The 21,009-nt window shown below is 39.7% G+C and overlaps 1 protein-coding gene across 2 annotated transcripts in view; it reads right to left on the reverse strand.

Annotated features, from left to right (window-relative positions):
• Positions 1-4,932: 4,932 nt before the first annotated feature.
• The window catches only part of LOC115254267 (ataxin-2 homolog), a 72,199-nt gene continuing 56,122 nt past the window's right edge, over positions 4,933-21,009 (reverse strand). For both annotated transcript variants that reach the window (XM_062858059.1, XM_062858060.1), the window contains 3 exons: positions 19,589-20,732; positions 18,331-18,560; positions 4,933-5,759 (listed from right to left, as the gene is read on the reverse strand). In XM_062858059.1, coding sequence (XP_062714043.1) covers positions 5,296-5,759; positions 18,331-18,560; positions 19,589-20,732 — 1,838 coding nt within the window. In that variant the 3' untranslated portion in view covers positions 4,933-5,295. The remainder of the gene's footprint in view (positions 5,760-18,330; positions 18,561-19,588; positions 20,733-21,009) is intronic.

Genomic DNA, 21,009 nt, shown 5'->3' on the forward strand with positions numbered 1-21,009 from the left:
CCAAGCCGATCTTAAGAATGTGGCCTCAGGAGGCAGCACTGTTGTTGTTTTGCCGACCACATGGGAGTTTTTAAGTAAGAGGGGAAATGTTCCAACAGCCTCGGCGGTTGTTGAGGTTCGCCAAGTTAACCATACCATAAACCGAGACGAATGCTGCAAATGGGTTAAATTTTACTCTGACCTACTATCGAAACAAGTTGCCGCTAGGGAAGCCGGAGATATTGATAGGCAGAACATGGTCATGGCCATAAACCATAATGCATTTATGATGGGGAATTGTCTCCGGCTCATGACTAAAGATGAATTTGATGTTGCAAACCACATTCAACGAACAACAAAGGAGAGGTTGGTAAACCTATTTGGACCTTCCAGCACAGAACTAATTGTAGCCGAAGTCTTTGTTCCCCCACATTTTAGGTTTACGAAGGCCTTCAAAGGGTTCATAACCAAGGGCACTCCACTTGCCAAACAGTTGGCTGTCATCTTCATTGAAGGGTTTTCTGAAGCCACCAATGAGGCTGTAGCCGGTTTTTGGAAGGCGGCCTGTGTTTTGTCGCTATCCTACACTGGGTTAGGAGCAATCGGGTGGTTTGTTAAGGCCCACGAAAAGTTCCTAATGTCGGGAAAGGACTTCCTAAAGAAGATATCTATCCCGGCCCTCGGACCTTTCATTGTTGAATATGTGCATATGGGCCGAAAGACCTAACAAAAAGTGGATTTTTTGCCGGCTGCTAAGTGATACTGCTCTTGCCAACTTGTCGTATACCTCCATGCCCATTGCCACATGTCTATTCGTCGCATTGTCCGCCACCAATACCTCTTTGACAGATGAACTATGGGACATTGTCTCTCCAGCTCGCATTTTGAAGATTGATATGGCCACTGGGTTTGCCATGGCTGAGATCTTCCTAAAGACTCGCACCGAGTATGGATGGGCAGAATCCCTTGATGCTCAATCCAATGTTTTCCAGCAAAAGTTGAAGGCCGAGGGAATGGGATTCCTCACTAATGCTCGACAAGTCCTCTTGGACAAGGCCAAATCAGGAGCCTCCGGTGTATCAATTGCTCCGGCACTTAATGTACCGTCGAGCTCTTCCACCTCAACACGTCCAGGCCTCCCCTTGCCAGGTGTCCCGCAGAAGAAAACTGACGACCTAAGCCAGCGCATCAACTAAAACCTGCCCACTCCCGAATCAAAACCAACCACATCTAGAACCATCCACCATCTCGTTTGAAATCTCTAATTAAACCTAGATTAAAAAAGAAAAAAAAACGAACAGTGACTTTCCATTTGATTTACACGTAGAGCCACTTCATTCAAGTCGAGATATCTCACCTCTATATGTAACTTTTGTCACGTCACTCCATTCGCAGAATGAGCACAAATATTTTTTGTCGCTCGCCGTGTAAATCAAATGGAGAATCACCTCATTCGAGTCGAGATATCTCACCTCGATATACGAGTCCGATTTTTGTCACGTCACTCAATTCGCAGAATGAGCACATTTATCTGTTTAGAATTTAGTGTCGCATGATCTTGAGATGATCATACATACCTATAACGATGTAAAAAAACTTAAAATTGCAAGAGCACAATAATCTGAAGAACCAAATATCGTATTCCATCGGAAAGTTAATCGAATGGTTAACACTAGCGAGTGATCAATTGATCGACTTTCAGAGTAAGTTAATGTTTGAATCTTTAGATTTGCCCTTTTCAAAATACGATGTATGGCTTCGTTATGCACCTTAAACAAATTTTCCAGAAGTAGTTTCGTTTCTAAAAAGTCCAGGGATAATCTAAACACTGAGTATATCAAAGTCTTACTAAAAATTTAGCCAGATTTGCCAAGTGTAACTGTATTCCGTCAGAAATATTGTCAAGGACTTTCAATCTGCCGGAAATGCGCCTAGAAATTCTAAAATTCTTCCAAAATGCTCTCCTAATAAGATCCCACGTCCTTTCTAGTATTTCAACAAATATTTCTCCACAATTTTACAAGACCCAAGAATTTCATCAACACATTTCTTGGACTTTAACAGAAATTTCAGAAGGGCGGAAACAATCAAGTAAAATCTTGCGAGAAACTCCGGCAGACCTGTTGGAGGAGTCCTGAGACATCTCGGCAAAAAATCTGGGAGTAGATTTGGAACGAAATATAAGAAAATTCGCAGAACTAGTCCAAGAACCTTCAAGATTAATCTCGGGAGAAACTTCGAAGGAAATCCCGCGAAGAACTCAAAGAGAAATCCCGGAGAGCACTCTTGAATAAATGCCTGGAAGAACTTCTACAGGGCCCATATAGCCACGGCTATAAAGTCAAGGAGTCCCAGCTTCTAATTTTCCGACGAGTATCAATGCTCAAGCTTGACAGATTTGATAAGCCAAATAAAAGATGAAATAAAAACCTGTCACAAGATCCCTGCTACCCCTTAGTTTGCTCTCAGGATTTCACGGTTTCCCACATATTCATCGATTATACTTTTCCGCCTTCTCCTATTTTTACAATTCTCGGATTTCTCCATTTGCGGTTCTATTTGTTTCACGGAAACGCATCCTCCCATCTCTTTCTTCTTGTTTCATTCACTACGCATCTCACTTTCTTCCATTCCATTTTATATTCCTATACTGCCGTTGGCCTAGCCAATAGTACTTGGCAATGAAATTGATAATGCCTAGATCTTCACCTCCTTCTACTGCCCTTCGTGTATTTGTGTGTTATCTCCATCAAACACTCAGACGCCCCCGGGGCGTCCATCATCTTCTGCAGCGGCTCCGAAAACACTTAAAAATAAATAAGAAATGCAACACTAGCCCTACTCCTAGTAGTTCCATCGCCCACCATCCGCGCAATCCTTCTGTGTGTCGATCAGCTCCGACCGACACGCTGCTGCTGCTGCCGCCTGCTTGCTCACTTCCTAACAGCTTTTTTTTGACATAGCTACTTACTAGAGTTTACAATAGTAATAGTACTATATAACTTATACATGCGCCGCAAAACAATCAAACAACTGAGAAAAGAAGCTACAACTCCGACTCAGAGAGTGTTCTTGAACTTTTTTTTTCTTGGGGTTGCTCAAAATGTCACTTTGTCACAGGGGAAACTTGGGGATTTATGGTTCAACTAGTAGGATAGAATCGTAAAACATGACAACTTCTCTTATAAGATTCTTTCCGGGTTTTATCTGGGGATGTCTCTCAAAGATTTTCACGTTTTATCCTGGACTTTCTTCCAAGATTTTTTCCGGACTTTCTTTTGGCATTTCTATAAGTGTTTTTTCTATGATATTCCGTCACTGAGAGAAATCTTCGAAGGAACTATTCCGTGGAAACTGTGGACCTTGTCTTTCCTCGAGACAATCAGCCGCCTTTCTTCAGTCTTAATATTGAGGCTGAATAAGGGCGGAATTTTAGTTTCAACTTTAACCTACATGGTTTCGCATTATGCAATTTTCATAGTGTATTCGGGGTATCATCGCTTTTGGTGTATTCCAATCGATACCGGTATGGTTCCATTGTAGCTGTTCTTTTCGTGCTGTGATTGTAAAGCGTTGCCTAGTTTGGGTAGTGGCTACGGTTAAAATAGGTCAGATTAATCTATAGCACGAAAGAACAGCAACGTTCAATCTTTGCGGACTTATGCAAAATGGTATAATCCAAGTGGATTTAGTCCAAGAATCTGACTTTCACAAGGGGAATTTCTATCTAGGAAATCTTGTGAACCCGGTGTTTGCTACTTTCAGTAAAAATAAAATGGCAAACTCACGTATCATGCCTCGAACATGTGTGCTTGTCAACTACGCAATCGTTGCTACACCCATCTCTAAACTAACCACCAGAGATGTAGTGCTATCACAATTGATCAAAAGAAAAAACATCTATTGTTCGGTTTATTTGCCGAGCGATGGACCATCCCCTACGGATGCTTCCAAACAAGTCAACAAACAAGGCAAACTGTACTTCAAAAGGCATCCCGCTAATTGTTGGCAGTGATGCTAATTCTCATCATATCACCTGGGGCAGCTCAGACATTAGCTTGAGAGGCTCCAGTTGTACTAACTCTGCGAATGGAATGACGAGAGAACATTCGGAGTCGTATATCGAAGTGCGAAATCTCGACTCGAATTGAGAGACTCACCGTGTAAATCAAATGGAGAGTTACTTCATTCGAGTCGAGATTTCTCGCTTCGATATGCGATTCCGAAACAATCCGGAAACAATGTAGAAGGACTTGGTACAGACTCATCTTGTAAATCAAATAGGTGACATCCAAATTACACATTAACCCGAGAAAGAAGATAAAAAAAGTGATTCGGGGTTTGATCTAGGGTGACAATGGGTATTATCGGCAGGTTTGTTCTCTTCGTCATGGGGGGTTTTTGTTAGCCAAATTGCATGAAATCTGGCCATATGTATCATTCAGCTTAGTTGGGAAGGATTTGAGACCAACTCTGAGTTCAATAGCCTTCCTTTAAAGAGATCTTTTTCTCACTGGAAGTGTAAAGTTTTTTGTAAATGTTATTTAAAAAGAAGGGTAGGTTTTATGCCTTTGGGAGAAGTGATTCGAAAGGAATTCCGCTCCCATCGGCTTTTCCCTGCCCCAAATAAATAAATAAATAAATAAAATAATAGGTTTCAAAAAAAAAACCCTACGACGAAGAGAACAAAACGGCCCAGAATAGGTAATTTTTCTTATTTGAAGTAATAACATACGGACTTTTCTCGAGTTATCCCATCGGAAATACTTCTAAGCGACGATTTTAACATTTGCTGTTATATAATGCTTTGTTTCACAACCTTTGCCATCACATGGGAGAACAAGCCCCCAAATTTCTCCCGGACAAAGTGACATTCTGTGATACCCCCCGTATTTGTGCTCCGTACAGAGAGAGGAGCGGGTTGACTCTCCCAACACACGCACACGATGCTGATCCGCTGATTCTTCTTCTGCACAATATTCACAATAGTAGTAGCCCTAGCTACTACATGAACACCACTGGTTCCTCTAATACGCGCGCAATGATACAAACAGATTTTCAACAATGAATTCTCCCCTCCTCGCAAAAAACACAAACCTACGCCGTCGTGGTGGTTTCCCATCAGTTCTTGATCATTGGCTTTCCCGGTCCACCGTACGGTAAGCCGCCGGCGCTGCCCATGGCGCCACCCGGATGCTGATGGTGGCTGTGGTGGTGTGGGTGATGATGATGGTGGTGGTGGTGGCTGTTACTGCTGTTGCTACTGCTGTGGCTGCTGCTGCTGATGTTATTGCTGCTGCTGGCGTTGAACTTATGCTACTGAGCGGATGGATGTTGCGCTACGTGCATCACGTGCAGGTTTTGCTGGTGGTGGTTCTGGGGAGGGGCCGCCTGGGTCATGTTCTGGTAGATTGTGGGAATGATTTGCGGGGGTGCGGCCACCATTGGACACACCACCGGATACTGTGGGGGCTGGTGCTGGTGGGCCGGAACGTACGTGGGTGGTCCGGCGGCCGCTGGCGAGGGTTGCGTTCCGTGGTGGTACTGCTGGTGGGGCTGACCGGGCGAGGGTGTGGTCGACGGCGGGGTAGGCGTCAGATATTGCAGCTGGGCGGGTTGCGCCGTCTCGTGGTACACGTACCGAGGCGGGAACGTCGGGGCTGTCTGGAAGTGCTGATGATGAATCGCCGGCGGATACGGCGGGAACATTTGGATGGGGCCCGTCATCAGCGGCTGCCCGGTGGCTGCTGCGACCTGAATCTGGGAAGCTGCAACCGGTACTGCAATGGCAATGGAAAAGTTAGGTCAGTTGAAAATGTGAATAAATGTACATAAGATATTTGCATGGATTAACCGGCTTGCAAAGAACAACACCTCAATAATGGTCGTTTGGCATAATTTCCATTTGGCGTGCTATAAAGAACGATCACTTTAGAGAAGAACAAAAACAACCGACGTTATGTGAGTGCGGCAATAAGAGCGCAAGTCAATCCAAAAGATCCGACGCACAATGGGGAAAAACCCATGAAAACCAGGAAAAAAATCAATAACTTTTGTCGCAGTGGAGTGAAAATTGCAAACAAAATCATTTCCGCTTGGAAAATGTCTGATAAATCGAATGGAACTAGTGTCGATCACCGCACGAAACTGTATGTCGACCTACAGAGTCGATTTATCATCGGATTCTTGATTTTTCATACTAAAAGATGCGTTTTAACAGTATATCTCATAAAATATATTGAAATTATGAGTTTACTCTGGCATACAAATGCTTTAGAATGTACACAAGTAGTATTCGACATAAATATTTTTTATGTCGACTCAAGTTGGTTATTTTGGCGGAATTGATCGATTTTCATACAAAAATTCATAATTCTGTCGTAGTTAACTAGGAAAACTAAATTATTTTCAAAGAAAATGTCCGGTAAATCAACTGAAACTAGTGTCGTTTACCGGATGATACTATATGTCGACCTACAGAGACGATTTATGACCGGATTCTTGATTTTTTGTACTAAAAGATGTGATTTATCAGTATTCCTCATACTATTTATAAATTAACTCTGGCATACAAATCCTTTAGAATGTACACAGGTAGTATTCGATATAAATATTTTTTATGTCGACTCAAATTGATTATTTTGGCGAAAATGATCGGTTTTCATATAAAAATTCATAATTCTGTCATTGAACACTAAATCGTTTCCGCTAAGAAATCGGCTGGTAAACAGACTGGAACTAATGTCGTTTACCGGACGAAACTGTATGTCGACCAACAGAGTCGATTTATCATCAGATTCTTGATTTTTCATACTAAAAGATGCGTTTTGTATTAAAATTATGAATTTATTTTGACATACAAATACTTTTGAATGTACACAAGTAGTATTCGGTACAATTTTTTTATGTCGACTCAAGTAGATTGTTTTGGTGAAAATGATTAATTTTCTTACAAATGATTAATTTTCATACAAATTAATACTTGTAATAGTTAACAAAGAAGAAAATATTTGAAAACATTTGAATTTTGAACATATGTACACTGTAATTACTTCTGTACTCCAAATTTCTCTCTCTCACTATCTTCTTGGTATAACGTCCTCACTGGGACGAAGCCTGCTTCTCAGCTTAGTGTTCTATGAGCACTTCCACAGTTATTAACTGAGAGCTTCCTCTGCCAATGACCTTTTCGCATGTGTATATCGTGTGGCAGGCACGAAGATACTCTATGCCCAAGGAAGTCAAGGACATTTCCTTTACGGAAAGTTACTGGAGCAATCTGGTAACGAAACAGGCCCCCCCTCCCCGGCATGGTCATGCTGGATAGCCATGTCTTACAGCTGTGGCTATATGGGCCTAAATACTGTATTCCAAATTGATTTCTATATCATAAACAGCTATTTTATAACTCGAGTCGATTGAATCGGCTCGCCTGCTATCACTGTAGAGTCGAGCAGAAAAGCTAGTACAGAAATCGACTAGCTCGATAGCCGACCGACGAAGAGTGGTCGATTCGTGATTTTGACAGTTTAGTGACAGAAATTCCTCGAGGATTTCCTCCAAAAATTCCTCCAAGAATTCCTCCGCAAATTCCTCCAGGAATTCCTCCGGAAATTCCTCCAAGAATTCCTCCGGAAATTCCTCATGGACACCCTCCGGAAATTCCTCAAGGAATTTTTTCCATAAATTCCTCAAAGATTTCCTTCGAAAAATCTTCAAGGATTTTCTCCCGAAATTCCTTAAGTATTTTCTCCGGAAATTCCTCCAGGACTTCGCTCGGAAATTCCTCCAGGATTTGCTTCGGAAATTCCTCCAGGATTTCCTTCGGAAATTCCTCCAGGATTTCATCTGGAAAGTCCTCCAGGAATTCCTCCGGAAATTCCCCCAGGAGATCTTCCGCAAATACCTCCAGGAATTCTTCCGGGAATACGATTTTCTCCGGAAATTCCTCCAGGGTTTCCTTCGGAAATTCCTTCAAGATTTCCTTCGGAAATTCCTTCAGGATTTCCTCCGGAAATTCTTCCAGGATTTCTTTTGGAAATTCCTCAAGGTTTTTTTTCCGGAAATTCCTTAAGAATTTCACCCGGAAATTCCTTAAGGATTTCATCTGGAAATTCCTCAGGGATTTCCTCCGCAAATTCCTCAAAGGATTCCTCCAGGAATTCCTCCGGAAATTGTTCCAGGAAATCTTCCGGAAATTTCTTCAGGATTTCCTTTGGAAATTTTTCCAAAATTTTCTTCGGAAATTTCTCAAGGATTTCTTCCGGAAATTCCTTAAGGATTTCATCCGGAAATACCTCAAGGATTTCATCTGGAAAATTCTCATGGATTTCCTCCGCAAATTCCTCCGGAAATTCCTCCAGGAATTCCTCCGGAAATTATTCCAGGAAATCTTCAGGATTTCCTGCAGGGATTCCTCAGGTAATTCCTCCAGAAAGTCTTCCGGAAATTCCTCCTGGAATTCTTCCAGGAATTTTCCCAGGAAAATCCTCTGACAGTTTCCGGAAGGAATTCCTGGAGAAAATTCCGGAAGACTTCCTGGAGGAATTACCGGAGGAATTCCTGAAGGAATTCCTGCAGAAATCTTGAAGAAATTTTCGGAAGATTTCCAGAAATATTTCCGGAGGAATTCCTGGAGGAATTTGCGGAGGAAATCCTTGAGGATTTTCCAGATGAAATCTTTGAGGAATTTCCGGATGAAATCCTTAAGGAACTTCCGGAAGAAATCCTTGAGAAATTTCCGAAAAAAATTCTGGAAGAATTTCCAAAGGAAATCCTGAAGAAATTTCCGAAGGAATTCCTGGAGGAATCCTTTGAGAAATTTTCGGAGGAAATTCTTGAGGAATTTCCAGATGAAATCCTTAAGGAATTTCCGGATGAAATTCTTAAGGAATTTCCGGAATAAAACCTTGAGGAATTTCCGAAGAAAGTCCTGGAGGAATTTCCAAAAGAAATCCTGGAGGAATTTCCGGAGGAAATCCTGAAGGAATTTCCGAAGGAAATCCTGAAGGAATTTCCGAAGGAAATCTTGGAGGAATTTCCGCAGGAAATCCTGGAGGAATTTCCTGAGGAAATCCTGGAAGAATTTCCTGAGGAAATCCTGGAAGAATTTCCTGAGGAAATCCTGGAGAAATTTCCTGAGGAAATCCTGGAGAAATTTCCTGAGGAAATCCTAGAGAAATTTCCTGAGGAAATCCTGGAGAAATTTTCTGAGGAAATGCTGTAGGAATTTCCTGAGGAAATCCTGGAGAAATTTCCGTAGCAAATCCTGAAGGAATTTCCGGAGAAAATACTTTAGGATTTTCGGGAGACGGGTTCGTTTCCAGATTGCTCCAGGGAACTTTCCGTGAAGGAAATGTCCTTGACTTCCTTGGGCATAGAGTATCTTCGTGCCTGCCACACGATATACACATGCGAAAAGGTCATTGGCAGAGGAAGCTCTCAGTTAATAACTGTGGAAGTGCTCATAGAACACTAAGCTGAGAAGCAGGCTTCGTCCCAGTGAGGACGTTATGCCAAGAAGATAGTGAGAGAGAGAAATTTGGAGTACAGAAGTAATTACAGTGTATGGTATGTGGGGGCAAGATGGGTCAGGGGGCAAGATGGGTCAGTACCGTTTTCAACCGTACTATATATTTTTTGAATCTTTCAATAATTTTCCCAGATGAACGAAGTGGATACACAAAAAAGTGATATATTGTTTTGAAAATTCTTTACGTTCCTTGCACAGAAAAAAATAAAATATTTTTTCGTTATACTTCTTATGCTATACATTTCATATAACTACGTGTATTGTGTAGACGGGGCAAGATGGGTCACCCTAATTTTTCGGTATGTTTGCATAGTTTTTGAAAATGTTTTATTCTTCATTGAAAGGCTATTCTGTGACCTACATTATCGAACCAATTAGAGCACTGAGATCTTGTGAAACTATTTTTGAAATTTTCCTACAAAAAATATAGGTTTTCAAAGTTCGTTTATGGCTACCTGAACAAAAATCTTCTAGTTCTGAGAATAATCTACCGATATGTTTCAACACTTTTTTCATGTAATCTTTACGTCTGTGAAGCTTAGATGTATAGAGAAAAAATAGAAGATATAGTATTTTTTGTTGGAGAAAAATCGAGTTTTCTGATAGCTGACCCATCTTGCCCCCGTAAAAATGAGGTGGGGCAAGATGGGTCATGTTTTGAAAATTGCTTGTCAAGAAGCAGGTTTCAAACTTTATGACCTTTCTATACTTTTATATCATAGCTGACTATTGTATCTGAGAGTCGTGGTAGAATACAGAGAAATGCAATTTATATTCAGACAGTTATAGGGGTCCGTTTCTTAGGTGACCCATCCTGCCCCCACTTACCATACATATGTTCAAAATTCAAATGTTTTCAAATATTTACTTCTTTATTAACTATTACAAGTATTAATTTGTATGAAAGTTAATCATTTGTAAGAAAATTAATCATTTTCACCAAAACAACCTACTGGAGTCGACATAAACAAATTGTACCGAATACTACTTGTGTACATTCAAAAGTATTTGTATGTCAAAATAAATTCATAATTTTAATACAAAACGCATCTTTCAGTATGAAAAATCAAGAATCTGATGATAAATCGACTCTGTTGGTCGACATACAGTTTCGTCTGGTAAACGACATTAGTTCCAGTCTGTTTACCAGCCGTTTTCTTAGCGGAAACGATTTAGTGTTCAATGACAGAATTATGAATTTTTATATGAAAACCGATCATTTTCGCCAAAATAATCAATTTGAGTCGACATAAAAAATATTTATATCGAATACTACCTGTGTACATTCTAAAGGAATTGTATGTCAGAGTAAATTCAAAATATCCTAGTTAACAACGACAGAATTATGAGATTTTGTATGAAAATCGATCATTTTCGTTAAAATAATAATTGAGTCGACATAAAGCAATATTTATATCGAATACTACTTGTGTACATTCTAAAGGATTTGTATGCCAGAGTTAATTCATAAATAGTATGAGAAATACTGACAAATCACATCTTTTAGTTCAAAAAATCAAGAATCCGGTCATAAATCGTCTCTGTAGGTCGACATACAGGGGATGGCCAAAATGTTTGGGATAGGCAACTTTTTTTCTCCCACAAAAAAATTCAACATGCTGTAACTTTTCATAGAGTGCATCAAAAAATCTCAAATTTTGACTGTTTGTCAATCTATTATGTGTGCATCATTGGTACAAATTTGGGCTCGATTGATTCATTTTTCGCGAAGTTAGAACCGTTCGCGCAAAACACTATTTTTTAGACAACTCATTTTTGAGCTGTCATAACTCGGAAACCAGTGAACCAAATTGAATGAATTTTTTAATGTTTATCAACAATATATTGATACTCAATACGACGTTATAAAATGTAATATTTTCTCACGGCGAATTAAGTTATATCGGGTTGAAATTTTTACCCATATAGAGGAAAATAAGTAAAATTAACAATACCACACAAAAATTATTAAATGTGTTTTTCCTTCAATCTAAATAGGCTCTAATATATCTGATTAGAGATAATTTGAGAACAGAAGTGGAAAATCTTTGGATATCAACACTAAAATTTATTCACATTAATGTAAAAAAATTACATTTTTTCGAGAAAAGTCCAAAAAGTGTCAATCCATGATAACTTTTTTCAACGTTTAAAAAGTATCTATGTTTTAATAGTTTTTGAAGCATTTACATATTGTTAGTGTACGTTCAAAATTTCATTCAATTCGGTTTACTGGTTTCCGAGATATGACAGCTCAAAAATGCGTTGTCTAAAAAAAGGTGTTTTACCCGAACGGTTCTAACTTTACGAAATATTAATCAATCAAGCCCAAATTTGTACCAATGATGCACATATAATAGGTTGGCAAACAGTCAAAATTTGAGATTTTTTGATGCGCTCTATGAAAAGTTATAGCATGCTGAACTTTTTTGTGAGAGAAAAAAAAGTTGCCTATCCCAAACATTTTGGCCATCCCCTGTACAGTATCATCCGGTAAACGACACTAGTTTCAGTTGATTTACCAGACATTTTCTTTGAAAATAATTTAGTTTTCCGAGTAAACTACGACAGAATGATGAATTTTTGTATGAAAATCGATCAATTCCGCCAAAATAACCAACTTGAGTCGACATAAAAAATATTTATGTCGAATACTACTTGTGTACATTCTAAAGCATTTGTATGCCAGAGTAAACTCATAATTTCAATATATTTTATGAGATATACTGTTAAAACGCATCTTTTAGTATGAAAAATCAAGAATCCGATGATAAATCGACTCTGTAGGTCGACATACAGTTTCGTGCGGTGATCGACACTAGTTCCATTCGATTTATCAGACATTTTCCAAGCGGAAATGATTTTGTTTGCAATTTTCACTCCACTGCGACAAAAGTTATTGATTTTTTTCCTGGTTTTCATGGGTTTTTCCCCATTGTGCGACGTTATGTAATACATACTAGAAAAAAAAAAACATACAAAATGACTATAATGCAATACGGCTTTATGACAATTGGCTTTATGCCCAGTGGGGTATACCAAGTCGGATCTTCCCCATTTAGCATAATACCGTTTGGCACACAGCCAATTGGCATATTGGTCATTTGGCATAATGGTCATTTGGTACAAAGCCGTTCGCCGCCATGAAGAACAGCCTTCTTAGTAAGAATGTACGTAATCCTTGTTATGCCTATTGGCCATTTAAAAGAAGTCCAGTTTAAACTGAACAATTTTGTAGCAATCATATCATTTTTTTTATAGTTATGTAATCAGGTGCCATTCAATCTGTGAAAGTTTTGGTATGGTAGACACATTTTTTTTTAAATATTTATATGAAAACAAGTTTTCAAACTTCAAATGTCGTTTTCTCAATTGCTACTTTTTACAAAATGGGACTGGTTTGCGAGTGGGGGCAGTAGAATCTACTGTTCATAATATCGGTATGATTTTCACATGTGAGTGACAATAATAGGTAGCGCTTTGAATTCCAAATCATAGTTCTTTTAAGAAAACCTAGGAATCTTCCAGTAATTCTTTCAGAACCAGGAAATCTTCGAGTCATGATATTCTGATGGAAATTCTCTAAGGGATTTATTTATACATTTTCAAAAACTAATCGTTTATTCTTGAGCTTGAGCTTGATTGACCGCCCGCAGTTGCAACTCCAGTATCGCCAGATCAGCTACACTCACACAAGGAACCAATGAGATAGCTGCTTGGGACTAACAGGCATCTTTAGTGTGTGAGCGTTGGTGGTCTTGTATTTTTAGGCGACACTGGCGCCTGCTGCGTCAAGTTGCAGAGGTCAATGGAGAAGGGGAGGGAAGTGATGATTGCAATCGCTTGCCCACATCAGGCCGTTGAATCCTCTGCGCCTGCACAAGGTCATGCGGATGTTGGTGTGTTGGTGGGAAATGTTTGTTTTTGGCACATGGATCATGCATTGGTGCAAGGGTGCCAGGCGTAAAGCGATAGATTGTGTGAAGATTACTTTGAAGCGGCACAGTCCGCTTGATTGCATAACTTGTAGGCGTTATATGATAGATTGACACTGTGCTGTGATGAGAGTTGGAAGGAAGCGAAACGGTTGTTTAAATATACATGAGATGTATATGTAGGAGAGAGAGAGTGAGAGAGAAAATAGATAGAAAGATACAAAGTAGGAGGAAAGGGACGAGCCAGGGATTGAACCCAGGACCTTCTGCATATGAACCACCAAGCTCGTCTTAATCGTTCAGTTTATTCTCAAGGCATACTGAGAATCTTCTAGAAATTTAGGAAAACCTACAGGGATAACTCAAGGTAATCTTTTATTTAATTTTCCTGAGCTTTTGCCAGGTAAATATTTAAGGAAATTTTAAGGAGATACTTTTAAACAACAGCTTCTTCCATGAAATATTTCAAGGAATCTTCTGCGAAAACCTCCAAGAATTCCTCCGAGACATGCTCCAATGATCTTTCATGAAAAACCTTCGGGGATTCTTCCAGGAAGACCTCGAGGTATTTGTTTTATATTTATTTATTTTGTGTTTCCATCAACATTGCTATCGCGGCGCCCTTTGACATTTCCAAAAATGTCGCGGCGCACCAAAGTATTTTTTTAACTTTAGGCAACTTTCACTTCACAGTGTGCAAGACAAAATCGTGAAACACTTCTCTAATATCATGTTTTCAGAATTCAATATTTGGAAAACTAACTATTTTTTAAAATTAATTTCTCAAAGATTAAAAATTTGTAAGATTTTTAAAATCATGTTGATTTCATCATAGAAGTTTTAAAAATAAGAAGAAACTGTACAAGTAAAACAAGCTGCTGAATTTCAACAATTCAGCCAAAAATTCTAAAGCGTTTGCAATAATAAAAGAAATCTTATTGGATAAAAATGACTACCCAACTAACATTCATTGTGAATGTTAACGTCAACAAAGCGTCCTTAATACGGCTTGATGCTGAGTTACTGTGTTGTACATATGGACGGAAGCTTCTATGCAAGCCCTATACCAATGAATCTGGCGAACTTAATCAGCTTGTACATGCTGTGCGATCAGCTTCTATGCCACCTATTCATAGCTCTTTTTTCGGCTCCTAGGTATGTAACCACTTACTGAATAACATCTTGAGAAGGCGCTTTTTCAGTCTTTTCGCAGTTGTTAAATAATAGTTTTACGGCATCCCCAAATTAAACGATTAAATATAATTAGGTTAAGGATACCGTGACGCAATCAATACATGTGGAACTGGAATTATCACTTTTAAAATTGAATAATTAAAGTACTTGCCGCTACTTGGAATCGAACTCCCGATCTCCGTATCCACTGGTCCCGATGATGTCCTCGCTGCCACACTGCTATATATAAATAACATAGAAAACAGCCCGTTTTGTTTTACTCCAGACAAGGCTTCATAATTGTGCCACAAGAAACCTTACCCAACTTCATCTACAGGGGATGGCCAAAATGTTTGGGATAGGCAACTTTTTTTTTCTCTCACTAAAAAACTCAACAAGCTATAACTTTTCATAGAATGCATCAAAAAATCTCATTTTGATTGTTTGTCAACCAATTATGTGTGCATCATTGGTACAAATTTGGGCTCTATTGATTAATATTTCGCAAAGTTAGAACCGTTCAGGTAAAACACTATTTTTAAGACAACTGATTTTTGAGCTATCATATCTCGGAAACCAGTGAACCGAATTAAATGAAATTTTGAACGTACACTAACAATATGTAAATGCTTCACAAACTCTTAAAACATAGGTACTTTTTAAACGTTGAAAAAAGTTATCAAGGATCGACACTTTTTGGATTTTTCTCGAAAAAATGTAATTTTTTTACATCAATGCCAATAAATTTTAGTGTTGATATCCAAAGATTTTCCACTTCTGTTCTCAAGTTATTTCTAATCAGATATATTAGAGCCTATTTAGATTGAAGGAAGAACATATTTAGTAATTCTTGTGGGGTATTGTGAATTTGACTTATTTTCCTCTATATGGGTAAAAATTTCAATCCGGTATAACTAGTAATCCTACATTATAGAGATCTGCGGAGGCGGCCATTGTGAGCCAATCGTGCAGAGAGAACTGTCAAAGTGTGAGCCAAATGAACATGCTTATCGTTCGTAGGAAGGCGTCGTTTGAACGGTATTGCAATCGGAACTAAATAAATCAAAATTATTTATTTTTAATATCAAGATATTGGCGGCATAAGTATGTTTAGTAAAAAGATAAAAAAAATATTAATTCTGCTTTCAAAAGCTCATGCTTATGACGACACTTTTGTTGCTGAACTTGTCGAAAAAACTTCCATTGCTGCTTCTTACTTCACTTCTGCCGATGTGATTAGCGTAACACTTTTGCAATGAATTTCAGATTTCTTCGATTGCTCCGCTATTTCAACAAAATTTTGAAAAAAAAAAATTCTACCATTATTAGAAAATGTAAACAAAACAACTTGAACCACAACGAAGTCACGCACAAAGTTTGAACATCTAGCTTTGTAGCAAGTGTTGGCAGCTGTTGTAAACAAAACAAACAGCGTTGCCGAATCGACGTATGTAACTTCCGCTCATCTCTATGTAGAGGATTTCTAGGTATAACTTAATTTGCCGTGAAAAAATATTACATTTTATAACGTCGTATTAAGTATCAATATATTGTTCATAAACGTTCAAAAATTCATTCGATTCGGTTCACTGATTTCCGAGATGTGACAGTTCAAAAATTAGTTGTCTAAATAAAAGTGTTTTACCCGAACGGTTCTAACTTCGCGAAAAAATAAGCAATCGAGCCCAAATTTGTACCAATGATGCACATATAATAGGTTGACAAACAGTCAAAATTTGAGATGTTTTGATGCACTGTATGAAAAGTTACAGCATGTTGAATTTTTTTGTGGGAGAAAAAAAGTTGCCTATCCCAAACATTTTGGCCATCCCCTGTAGTTGCAAAAGCTTGTAAAACGTCAAACGCAATGTTTACATTGAAGAAGCTGTGTGGTTGCGCCAACAGGTTTTCCATCACAGCTTCTAGCTGAAAGAGTGTTCTTTAAACAACAACTAAGCGCTGCTGTTTTGTGTATTTGGCAACATTACAAAATGTGCTGTTTTGTTGGCTGAGACACTTACTCGATTTGTACATCTTCCGGCAAATCTTCCAGAGTTGGATTAAAGTGCAATAAAAGCAACCGAAATAATGTCACAGCACAGAGATAGATAGCTGTAAAGTATTTGTGTAGTAGCTATATATCGCGCTCGAAGTTTGTTTTGACAATAATGTTTACATCCGACAAGCCGTGTTGGTATACCAACAGTTTCTTTATTACAGCTTCTAGCTGTAATGATATGGCATAACGGCCTTCAAAGCGCTTCTGCTTTGTGGATTTGTCAGTATAAGGAATTGTGCTGTATAGTAGCAGCTGTTTTGTTAGTGGGGACCCCTATTCGATTTGTTCAAGTTTTCACATCTTCCGGGAAATCTCCCGGAGTTGGAACAGAGTGCAGTAAAGGCAGCCCCAGTGACAAGTGATTGATTTTTGAAAACCGAGTTTGGTAGCTGTATGGTGCTTGTTTTGCAGTGTGTATTAGCTTATGGTTTATATTTGACTAGCTTCCCTTTTACTCAGCTTTGACTGCTTCAATTCGATGGTTACACAACAGAAAGCAAATGACTGAAGCTTATACCGCTGAAAATGTTAGTTGAGTATTTCATATGGATCTGTCTATTAATCAAATTAGGGTTTATTGGGAAAGGGGGGGTTTGAGAAATCTTGAGTTTAAGGGTCCAGGAATTCTACCAAAGCAATATTACAGGAACACTTCAGTCAAAATCTAAGTATCTATTGAGGCAATTTCTTCAGGAACTTCCGAAGCAATTTAGAGAGTGCATCTTCAGAAGCACTTTCTTTAGTATGTTTTGGATGAATTTCTAAAAGAATTCTTATTTCATATTTTAGAGAATCTTCCATTGGCTCAATTCTTGGGTGACTATCATGAGCATTTCGTAGATTAACTCTTGGAAAAAATCTTGGAACGGAGCTCATGAACTCCGGAAGCAATATTTTTAGAACACTCGCAGAAATTTCAAAAAAAAAACATTACTACATTACAGGCATTACCCTGGAAGCTATTTTTAGAAGAACTTATCAGTCACTTCTTTAAAGAAAGTACTTCTGAAGTACCACCCAATCCTTGAAATTATTTTCTAAAGGATCTCTCAATTACCTAATCCCTAGTGGAGCTTCTGAATCGCAATTCTTCGAGGAACTTCTGGATGAATCAGGCCAAACATTTCAATAGGTCCTATCTGCATTTGAGAGGTTCTCTTTGTTCATTTTCTCTTTCAATTATTGCAGTATAATGGTACACTTTTCAACTATTTTTGTAGCACAAATCAAAAGACGATTATTTTGACCATCGTTCAAGGCAAGGATACTATCATAATGCAAATAAACAGCTGAGATATTAACGAAAGAGAGGGAAACCAAAGAGAGGTTCTCTTCTGCAGATAGGACCTTTAGACATGTTTAGCCTGCAATGTCTGAGCTCCTGGGGAAGTTCATGGCTGCATTTTTTGATGCAATGTCTTGACGAATTTGAAACTTTATCTACACAATAGAGAAATACCTATGATGTAGATTATTATGAAGATGCTTTGGTACAATTGGTACAATTGGTGAATATGTTAAGTCTGCTTGGGTCGTAATGACCAAGTTACATTGCTGAAATAAAGTTTGTCGAATAAATGTTGTTCTAGCAAAGCCGATTCAAGTTAATCCTTGAACTCTTACGATCAGATATAAATGTAAACAACTATTACCACCTTTCCGGATGCGCGCCTGTCCTGGATGCGGGTGCTGCTGGGCCGTCTGGAATGCGGTCTGCGGGGGCATCACGTACGTCGGTACGTAGATCTGCTGATGGGTGGGCATGTGCTGCTGGCCCGGATAGTTGCCCTGGGGTTGTTGCTGTTGCTGCGGCTGTGACTGCTGCTGTTGCTGCATTACCGGTCCAGGCGTCTGCGGGGTGTGTGGGCTAGAAGACGTGTGACTTTTAGAGAGTAACGGTAACGGAAAACCAGATTAGTACTTGGATGAGTTCCCAGCCTTCGAGCAGTTCAAGTTCGAAGATGCAATGCGATGGATGTGCGGCGATGTTGGTTGGTTAGTTGTTGCTGAATTGACCTCGTGAAATGAGAGTGATCTCCACCAAATGAAACAAGCATCAGTTTGTGTGCTCTTATAAGACATATATGTTACAAATACGAGTTAGAGATATGTTGTCCAGCTCTTAACTTCAGATTTACCAACAAGAATATAGAGGACATAAAGATTGCCCCAGAAAGTATGGACGCACCTAGTCTTCAGTTGTCTGGGGCTGATCGATGGTTCTTGTTTCGGGCTATTTTTTGGCTGTTGCTGCTTACTATAGGATCGAATATTCAAACGTTCTTTGTCACGATAATCTTTGGAATTTGAAATGGTAACTTGTTTGGTCATATGCTGCTCTGTGTAAGTTAGAAAGTTTTTTCTTGTACTCAAATGACTTCATTATACGTTTATCCAAACGAGGGTTAGCAGGATCTTTATTTTTGACCCAATCTTTGTATATGCTCAAACGTGTTATCCCCACCGTGTTTGCTGCTTGCTGCTTACACTGTTTTCTCACTTACTCTTTACACATTTTGCTTATTTCCTAAGTGTCCTTTTAAGCTATGTACATCATTTGTGCACATTTTTACGATGATGTTCCCCTAAAAGGTGATGTATTTTGATACAAACTGTTGGAATCGCATTAACCGCTATATATATGCTGAAGGAATGGGTAGATCAACAGGATGTAGCCTACAAAAGGAACTACTAGTCAATAATTTTAAAATGCCAGTGTTTTCTAACTGCGTCCATACTTTCTGGGGCGGTCTTTAGGTCAACGGGTACAAACATCACAATTAGGAAACGATCAAACAACAGAATGAAGGTAAAATTTAGAGCTGGACAAATAATAGTATTGAACCATGGAATCTATGAAAAAGCAACCATAACCTTCGAAGCATCTAAGTGTGCGTGTTCCATACTTACCGCGACGGATTCGGGGTACTGGGGCTGCGAGGTGTAAACGGCTTGGCCGCCGGGTTCAGCGTGAACGTTTTCTTGGGCGGTGCTGCTGGTTTCGGCACACCGTCCACATTGGAGGTGCTTCCGCCGGGACCGACGTCCAGGCTGGAGCTGTTCTGACTCTGGCTGCTAAGCGAACTGGGGGAACTGTTGTTGGCAGCACTGCTGTTACTGCTCGATGATGTGTTCATCTGACTAATGGATCCGGCACTGCCGGTACTGCTGGTGTTGTGAAGCACCGAAGCCGTTTGTGGCGGCGAACTCGTTGCAGACTGTTGCTGCATGGATTGTGGCTGGGGGAGTTGCTGTTGAGGTGGCTGGGATGGAGGCTGCTGTTGGGGTTGCTGCGTTGGAACCATGTGTTGTGGTTGATGTATCGAAATTCCCGAAGGAGTTTGGGAAGATTGGTTTTGCTGTTGATGTGGCGAAGGTTCAGAGTGCTTCTGTGAGATTGGCGGTGAAGATTCCATTGGCGGTTGGTCCTGCTGCTGTTGCTGCATTTGCTGGACATTGTGCTGGGGAGGTGGTTGTTGATGAACGTTTTGCATGGGGGGTTGCTGCTGAGGAGGTGCTAACTTGAAGTCCTGGCTAAACTTCCGCAAATTGTCCACAACCTGGCGCTGCGGCTGCGGCGGAGGTTGCTGCATTTGCTGTTGCTGTGGAGGAGCAGGCCCAGGCCCAGGAACACTGATAATGGGTGCGGAGAGTACCACCGGATGGGGTTGCATCACCACCTGTTGCTGCTGGATCTGCTGAGTATCGACTGGTGGCGGAGGCATGTGAGTTGCATGATGTTGATGGGTCACATGCATTGGTGGCTTGCCCATCGTTTGCATCGAGGGGCCAGACATTTGCTGGGGTCCTAACGATGGCGGCGGTTCATTATAATTGACCGTGGCCGCGTTCGGATATTGCCGCATGGTGCGCTGAGGCAAAGGCTTTGTGTTACTATTTACATTCATGCTACTGCTATTTGACATGTCCCTTCCACCGTCTCCGTTCATCTTGTTCATATTATTGTTACTATTTACAACTGAAGACTGGCCATGCTGTGGCGGTGGCTGCTGCTGCTGTTGATGTGGTTGATGCTGTACGTGACCACCATACACTGAAATGAATCATGAAGGTTTTGTTATTAACATTAGAGTTAAGTAATCCAAAAACCAGATGCCCTCAAGAAAGTTGACAACTATGAATAATTTGAAAACGTAAATGAATAAAGCCATTACCCATTAGCCTAGATGTTTTGGGAGAATTTAAATATTTTTCGGTAGTTCTTTATGAGTTTGAAAAATACCAAATTATGAAAAATAAAAAGAAAATCGCGTTAAGTACTGTTCCTTTTAATTCCACTAAGAATTTGCATTCTTTGACAGATACGTATT

The sequence above is a fragment of the Aedes albopictus genome, chromosome 3 (assembly GCF_035046485.1).
Source record: "Aedes albopictus strain Foshan chromosome 3, AalbF5, whole genome shotgun sequence".
Lineage (NCBI taxonomy): Eukaryota > Metazoa > Arthropoda > Insecta > Diptera > Culicidae > Aedes > Aedes albopictus.